Source organism: Aotus nancymaae, unplaced genomic scaffold (assembly GCF_030222135.1).
Source record: "Aotus nancymaae isolate 86718 unplaced genomic scaffold, 86718_ANA_hifiasm-v0.15.2.pri h1tg000036l, whole genome shotgun sequence".
NCBI classification, from domain to species: domain Eukaryota; kingdom Metazoa; phylum Chordata; class Mammalia; order Primates; family Aotidae; genus Aotus; species Aotus nancymaae.
In genome coordinates this window covers 91,315,442-91,324,037 of record NW_026988450.1, presented here as the reverse complement: position 1 = coordinate 91,324,037, position 8,596 = coordinate 91,315,442, and the positions used below count along the sequence as shown (strand labels likewise).

Sequence of the window (8,596 nt, the reverse complement as noted above, 5' to 3'; positions counted from 1 at the left end):
ATTTTAGCCGACATTACTCTTACGTACATATTCATATTTGTAATTTTATTTGCTTGCCATTGCATCTTATATCTAAGACCATCACTCAGATCATTTTCCTTTTTTTTTTTTGACATGGAGTTTTGCTCTTTTTGCCCAGGCTGGAGTGCAATGGCATGATCTAGGCTCACTGCAACCTCTGCCTCCCCAGTTCAAGGGATTCTCCTGCCTCAGCCTCCTGAGTAGCTGGGATTACAGGTGTGCACCACCACACCCAGTTAATTTTTTATTTTTAGTAGAGACAGGATTTCACCATGTTGGCCAGGCTGGTCTCGAACTCCTGACCTCAGGTGATCCGCCTGCCTCAGCCTCCCACAGTGCTGGGATTACAGGCGTGAGCCACCGCACCCAGCCCTATGTTGCCTAGGCTGGTCTTGAACTCCTGGGTTCAAGTGATCCTCTATCCTAGGCCTCCAAGTGTCCCAAGAGTTCTTTAAGAAGGCCTGCCTATTCGTGCGTGATAGTATGTATCCTACAGCTTTCTCATCACTGTGACCGTGTGACTTCTCTAAACACCTCGTACATAACTATCCTCTCACCTGTATGGTGAGTTTCAGGATCTGAGTTCTTGTGGCTGGTATCAGCTGCCTGCTGTTTCTGTTGGCCCTCGTCAGCGGACTCTCCTTGTGTGCTTGGGGATCTTTGGCTGCAAGCTGAATGCCTGATTTATGAGCAGGGATGAGGCTAAGCAGGGCAAGTTCCTTCAGAGGGCAGATGCTTTGACCTCTACGGGTACCTGGAAGGTCACTGACCTTCAGCTGACCTGAGGGTCTTGGCTCAGCATGGGAGACACAGGCTCATCCCCCCACCTCACCACTGGCCCAGGAGTCAGGAGCTTAGTTAACTGCGGGGCCTCCAGATCTGCCCCTACAGGCTTCACAACCCTAAGTTAATGCATTTTAACGAAATCGGTGCCAACAAGAGCTGTGGAAGCAGTGCGACTGTCTTGGAAATGGCAGCCAGCGACAGGCCCAGAATTCTTCCCAGTCAAGCCTTACCTGGAGCAGAGAAGTGCAGGAGGCAGTTCCCAGCCACAGCCAGACCGGGACCTTCAGGAAGGGGGCGCCCAGAGAGGGCGTGGAAGTCTTCCGCCCTCCCCTGTGCCTTGTGGGGGAATCTCTGTAGCTGCGCCCCAGGGCTCTCGGCCAGTGGGCGGCTCACATTTCCCTCAGTCATCCCAAGAAACTTAAAATCACCACCTTGCTTAATTCATGAAGGCAGAGCTTTACTATATGCCCCCAAAAATGTTCCCCAAAGGGACACTTCTTTTCTATCTAGGAAATGACATTTAAAAAAATCAAAACTCTTTTACAGGAAATAATATTTGTACATAACCATAACACTGTCTCAAAGAGAAAACGATTCTTCTACCCACAGAATGCTTCTGACATCACGTGTGTGAGAGCCCTTCCCCCCACACCAAGCAGCTCTCCAACTCTGACACCAGCGGGATGTCCTACGATGTAACTCGATTCTGAAACGGACTGCCGGCCGTCAGTACAGACCCACAGGGTAAGGGGTCAGTCCCACAACACCAGCCCACTTCAGAGGCCAAGTGCAGACGGTGGGCCCCGGGGTCCCCAGGTCCCCCTTCTCAGGTTCCATATTTTTTTTCTTCTTGAGATGGAATCTTGCTCTGCACCAGGCTGGAGTGCAGTGGTGCAATCTCGGCTCACTGCAACCTCTGCTTCCTGGGTTCAAACGATTCTCCTGCCTCAGCCTCCTGAATAGCTGGGACTACAGGTGTCCACCACCATGCCCGGCTCATTTTTGTATTTTTAGTAGAGAAGGGGTTTCACCATGTTGGCCAGGCTGGTTTCGATCTCTTGACCTCGTGATCCACCCGCCTCGGTCTCCCAAAGTGCTGGGATTACGGCGGGAGCCACCGCGCTGGGCCAGGGTCCATACTTTTCTAAGCACACACAGCTCGGGACCATATGGACCAGCTGACTGTGAAAAGGCGTTAAAAGACGCGGACGAACTGCTCACGGGCCGAGTACGCGGGGGGGCGCAAGGCTTCCACGCCCTCTCTGGGCGCCCCCTTCCTAACCAACCCCCACCTTCACCAACCCGAAGCTCGAGCCCCATGCGAGGTTTTGCTGGAGGCCTGGCTGTAGGAATGACCGATTCAATCACCAGCCAGTGCCCCCCGCAGGAAATGAGACAGTCGCTGCAGCTGACCGTGGGAGGGGAGGCGTCTCAGCAGCCGGCTGTGCCGCTTCCTCACCGCGCACCCCGGCTCACTCGGCGCCGTGCACCCGCCGGTGCTGGATGAGGTGGAAGCTCAGGCGGAAGGCGCGGCCGCACTCGGTGCAGCGGAACGGCTTCTCGCCCGTGTGGAGCCGCTGGTGCCGGAAGAAGCCCGACAGCGCCCGGAACGCGCGCCCGCAGTGGCCGCACTCGTGGGGCTTCTCGCCCGTGTGGATGCGGCGGTGCTCGCGCAGGAAGGAGCTGCGGCTGAAGGCGCGGCCGCAGTCCTGGCAGGCGAAGGGCCGCTCGCCCGTGTGTACGCGCTGGTGCTGGAGGAGGTTGGAGCTCTGGCTGAAGGCCTGGCCACACTCGCGGCATTCGTACGGGTTCTCCCCGTGGTGGGTCCGCCGGTGCCGCACCACGTTGGAGCTGTGCAGGAACCGCTTCCCGCACTCGCCGCACGCGTACAGCCTCTCCCCGGTGTGGGTGCGGCGGTGCTTGGCGGCGTCCGACCTCTGGCCGAAGGCCTTGCCGCAGTCCTGGCAGGCGTAGGGCTTCTCGCCCGTGTGCACGCGCTGGTGGCGGAGCAGGTTGAAGCTCTGGCTGAAGGCCTTGCCGCACTCGCTGCACGCGTAGGGCCTCTCCCCGCTGTGCGCGCGCTGGTGCCGGACCACATGCGAGCTGTGGATGAAGGCCTTGCCGCAGTCACTGCACTCGTACGGCTTCTCCCCCGAGTGGATGCTGCGGTGCTTCGCTGCGTCGGAGGGGCACTTGAAGCTGAGGCCACAGGCGCTGCACGGGAAAGGCCGCCCCTTCCAGCCACGCCTTCCCCCTGCCCCGGGGCCTGCGATCGGAGGGACGTCTGACTCGCGGCCACTCTGCCCTCCAGTTTTCTCAGAAATGACCGGGCCTCGAGGGGAACCTCTGGGCCTCTCTCCAGCTTCCTCGTTTTCACAAAGGCCAAGAGACCCCAGCGCCCAAGGAATCCCCCCTCTATGGCCCTCTCCCTTGGAGGCACCTGGCTGTGGTGCAGGACCTGTGCTCCGAGCTGCCTGCTCTTCTGCTGACCGGCTGCCACTCGGGGCCTGCGCCAGGAAAGCAGCCTTCACAGCTGAAAAAGAGGCCAGACAGGAGGAATGAGTTTAGATGCAAGAGAACGTGAGTCCAGGCTGGCTCAGGCAGTCGTGGTGACGACAAAGCAATGACGGTGACGTCAGTGGGCCACAGGCACTTGATTCTGCCCATTCAGTTCCCACCTAGTTTCTCCTTCCTATCTTCTTAACCCCTGTAGTTACAGGGTAGACCAGAGTCCCGCACTGCCACTCCAGAAACAGGGCTGTGGGCCTGGGTGGTGGCTCCCACCTGTAATCCCCGCACTTGGGGAGGCTGAGACAGGAGGACCACTTGAGACCGGGAGTTCAAGACCAGCCTGGCCCACGTAGTAAGATCCTATCTCTTAAAAGAAATTGAATTTTAAAAATATACAAACAGAAACGTGCTAAACGTCTAGCCTCAGCCCACCCAGTCCTAGGAGGGTAGGTGACAGAAACGCAGGCTCTGGGCACTTACTCTGCAGGGCAGCTGGGAAAGCAAAGGAGGCTGGAGACGGCTGGCAGCGAGCCAGGGCGGGACAATGGTGCCCAACACAGTCCGTGGCCCAGCCCTGCCTTACGTGTCTGTCCTGCCTTTTTTGTGAGACACGGTCTTGCTCTATCACCGAGGCTGGAGTGCAGTGGTGCCATCACAGCTCACTGCAGCCTCGAGCTCAAGTGATCCTCCCTCAGCCTCCCAAGTAGGTGGAACTACAGGTGGGCACCACCACGCCAGACTGTTGTTAAAATTTTTGTAGAGATGCTGTCTCACTGTTTTGCCCAGGCTGGTCTTGGCCTCCTGGGCTCAACACTCCTCCCACCTCAGCCTCCTGAAGTGCGGGGATTACAGCCGTGAGCCACCGCACCCAGCCATGGCCCCAGCTCATTCCTTTGGACTCCCTGAGACAACACGGCCTCCTGAACAACTCCCCCGCCAAACACCAAACTGTTAACGTGCAAATAGGAGCATCCTCACGCAGACAAATCCATACCAAGAGCTGGAAGCAGTAACCCACGCGGGCTGGGCGGTGGCGCTGGCCGGGCTGAGCAGCCCGTCCCGGGCACATGGCAATGGCCACTGTCGGGCAGGGAAGCCACTAGTCGGACTTGGCTCACGGGAACAACCATGTGGCCATTTAGACAAAAGCCTCAAGGGTAGGGGCGAAACCCTGGAACGCGAGAAAGCTGGCAACTGACCTCAGCCTGCACAGGAGGCAGGAGGGCTCAGCCAGGAGCGGCAGTGGGAGGATGGGGGCCTCCGAGGCCAGCCCAGCAACTGAGCGGGGCTTCTCCATCTGCAGGCAGTCAGCTGTGGCAGCAGAGGACAAGAGGCTGAGTCCCAGCTACACCTCTCGAGAACGTGGGGGTGAGGCAGGGATGTTCCTGGGCACATCAGAGCAGGCTGCTGTCGACAGTCCCCACCTCTCTCTGCCCGGGCAGACTCACGACACGGAGCAGCCGGGGGCAGGAGAGGCTGAGTGTGGTGCACGAAACAGAAGCCCCTTGCCAGAGGCCCAGCCCTGGTCTTGTGGTTTGCAGACTTGGAAGTTCAAGAACTGACTCAAAGGTATTGCTTACGAGGAAAAAGAACCAACACCGTCACGAGAAGGGGCCACGTACATGGTAGCGCGCCACTGGACCCAGCCTGCAGGCCCTAAGGATCCTTCCCGACAGACAGTCCCCGCCCCCCCATCGCTGTGACACACACTCAGGGTGGCCCCACTGGACCCAGCCTGCAGGCCCTAAGGGTCCTTCCCCACAGACAGTCCTAGCCCCCCCATCACTGTGACACACACTCTGGGTGGCCCCACAGGACCCAGTCTGCAGACCCTAAGGGTCCTTCCCGACAGACAGTCCCCGCCCCCCCATCACTGTGACACACACTCAGGGTGGTCCCACAGGCCCAAAACATAAGGCAGTGTTCTCGCGGGGGCAATTCTGTCCTGGGCGCACATTTGACAATGTTACCGACACCACGTGGGCAGAGGCAAGGATGCTGCCGAACGTCCTACGAGGCACAGGACGGCCCCTCAACAAAGACTTGTCCATCCTAAACGGCCACAAGGCCAAGGCTGAGAAGCACCGAGAGACCTTCCCAGAGGCAGCGCCCGAGGTTGCCACTTTCTAACCAAAAGCGCCAGTCCACTGGCAAAGACAGTCACCAAACGGATGCCCAGGAGATCTGATGGGCCTGCGTTTACCTCCCTCTCTGACCTTGCGCCCAGGCACATGGTATATGCTCTGCATCAGTGACCGAGACGTGGTGTTTTTACTGTATTCCTGTTCAGTTTCTGCCCTGGGACTCTGGGCCCGACTGTGGATGTGTCCCCTCACCTGCAGGGGCCTCCATCAGGGTACTGCTCTCCTTGGCACCTGTGGGCTCCACCTTGCAGAACACCAGCAGTCAGAACAACTTCTGCCTAGGTAAAAGAAAAATAAATCACAGCCAGGGCTAGGTACAGGGGCGAGGGGCAGTGAGGTCAGAACAGGCCCTGTGGTAGCTGCATCACCCAGCTGGGGCCACCCCTGTCACTAGCAATCAAAGTCCTGGCTCAACAGACACTCCCAGAAGCGGGTGTTCTGCGGGAGGCCCGGGAACTCTGGTCCACGCTCTGCCAGTCCCCCCAGACCCAGGGCTGAGACAGAGCACAGGTGGGCGTGGCCACAGCTTCCAAGCTCCATGCTGAGCAAGCCCGCACCCTCCCACAGTCTTCAAATGTTTAGAGATATTTCGATGGGTTTTTAAATTTCTTGATACGTATAAGGATTTGAATATAAAAATGTTAAACCAAAAAAATAAGAATTATATCAATGGTAAAGTTTTGGACTGAGGAATGATTTTTCTAAGCCTGACATCAGATGTCTGACAAATTTAACTACATAAAATAATTTAATGTAAAAAAACAAAAACCAGAAATGGGGAATACATGCAACGCAAAGATTCATCCCTACCTGATAAAGACCTCTACGTGTTATCAAGAAAGGAAGGAAAACTGCCAACAGTCATGAACAGGTAACTCACAAAGAACAAGCAGGCAATATATTTTTTAAGTTCCACCTCAAGTGCAATTAAGAAATGTGATTTGGGCCTGGCGCAGTGGCTCACGCCCATAATCCCAGCAGTTTGGGAGGCCGAGGCGGGCAGATCACGAGGTCAGGAGTTCGAGACCAGCCTGGCCAATATGGTGAAACCCTGTCTCTACTAAAAATACAAAAATTAGCTGGGCATGGTTGTGGGTGCCTGTAGACCCAGCTACTCAGAAGGCTGAGGCAGGAGAATCGCTTGAACCGGGAAATGGAGGTTGCAGTGAGCCGAAATCGCACCACTGCACTCCAGCCCGGGCGACAAGAGCGAGACTCCATCTCAAAAAATAAAAAAAAAAAAAGTGATTTGGCCGGCCGCAGTGGCTCACATTTGTAATCCCAGCACTTTGGGAGGCCGAGGCGGGCGGATCACCAGGTCTGCAGCTGGAGACCAGGCTGATCAACATGGTGAAACCCCCTCTCTACTAAAAATAGAAAAATCAGCCAGGCATGGTGGCGCGCCTCTAATCCCAGCTACTCGGGAGGCTGAAGCAGAAGAATCGCTTCAACCCGGGAGGGGTAGGTGGAAGTTGCACTGAGCTGAGATTGCGCCACTGTACTCCAGCCTGGGCAACAGAGCAAGACTCTCGAAAAAAGAAAGAAATGTGATTTGGCTGGGTGCTGTGGCTCACACCTGTAATCCCAGCACTTCAGAGGCTGAGGATGGAGGATTGACTGAGTGCAGGAGTTCCAGACCAGCCTGGACGACATAGTGAGACCCCGTCCTCACAAAAAAAAAATAAAAAAAATTAGCCAGGCGTGATGGTAGGCATCTGTAGTCCCAGCTACTAGGGAGGCTGAGGTGGGAGGATTACCTGAGCCCAGGTCTAGGCTGGGGTGAACTGACATTGCGCCACTGCACTACAGGTGGGCGTTGGAGACCTTGTGTTTTTTTTTTTTTTTTTTTTTTTTTTTTTTTGAGACGGAGTCTCGCTCTTGTTACCCAGGCTGGAGTGCAATGGCGCGATCTCGGCTCACCGCAACCTCCGCCTCCTGGGTTCAGGCAATTCTCCTGCCTCAGCCTCCTGAGTAGCTGGGATTACAGGCACGCGCCACCGTGCCCAGCTAATTTTTTTGTATTAATAGAGACGGGGTTTCACAATGTTGACCAGGATGGTCTCGATCTCTCGACCTCGTGATCCACCCGCCTCGGCCTCCCAAAGTGCTGGGATTACACCTTGTGTTTTTTTTCTAAAAAAAAGTAAAGTAATTAGTAAATTTAAGCCACCTGTAATCCCACCTGCCAGAGAGGCTGAGCGGGAGGATCGCTCGAGCCCAGGTGTAGGCGGCCAGCCTGGGTGACATACGGAGACGCCTCATCTTTTACAAAAAGGTAATTTAAACTGCAATTTTTAAGTCTGAAAGATTTTTGAAAGTGGGAGCACCTTACCGGCAAGAATTAGGGAAGAGGCCCTCCTGTTCACAGCTGGGAAGAGGCTGGATCAGCTGGGCTGGTGGGAAATTTGACAACTTACAAAGGCCTGAAGACGCGCGGGGGGACTCGGCTCCCAGGAAGCCGGGCACGCGTCGGCGCCCCGGGGACGCACCCGAGAGCGGCTGGGGCCTGTGCTGCAAGGGGAGCGCGCGGGCCAGGGCGGCGGTGCCAGTCCCGTTCTCCCTGCCGCGCCCTCCGCCCTCCCGAACCGACGCACGAACAACAGAAGTCGAGGGCGCCTTCTCCAGGGCAGCTGGGCTGCACCCGCTACGGTCCACGCGCCGGAAGCGCCGCCGTCCCACCCCTGGCCCGCCCCCTCGGCACTTCCGGCGACGCTCTGGGCCGCGGGAGGACCGCGCGCTCCGCGGCCTGGGGAAGAGCGGGACTGCCCCGCCCTTGCGCCTTCAGCCCTGCGGTCGCCCGCAGGCGCCGGCTGAGTCCGTCTTGCCGCTCAGGAAGCCCCGCCTCGTGGGGGGCGAGGTCGAGCCGCCTGCGCATCGGGGTACGGCTGGAGCCAACTGCGGACCCGGCCTGGGCGCCTGCAGGACGTGGCAGGAGGCGTTGGAGGCCCGCGGTGGGGACACCACGCGCGTTCCCGGCCGTTCCCCCCGGCGCCCCGCACTTGTCCCGGGCCCTCCGCTCGGCGCACGGGCCCCTCCAGGCCCCCGGGGCTGTGACAGCACGCAGGTCCCGAGCGTGGGCTTCCGTGGGGCCGAGCGCCTGGAGCGCCTCCTGCAGGGCGCCGCTCGCGTCTCCT

General features: G+C 57.8%; 1 protein-coding gene across 1 annotated transcript; it reads right to left on the bottom strand.

The window, feature by feature from the left end:
• Positions 1-2,279: 2,279 nt before the first annotated feature.
• Positions 2,280-6,327, bottom strand: ZNF696 (zinc finger protein 696). The gene is made up of 3 exons (XM_064384104.1): positions 6,322-6,327; positions 5,655-5,706; positions 2,280-3,340 (listed from the first exon to the last, which is right to left on the bottom strand). The coding sequence occupies exons 1-3, from the start codon at positions 6,325-6,327 to the stop codon at positions 2,280-2,282; spliced, it is 1,119 nt and encodes a 372-aa protein (XP_064240174.1).
• Between the last annotated feature and the right edge of the window lie 2,269 nt (positions 6,328-8,596).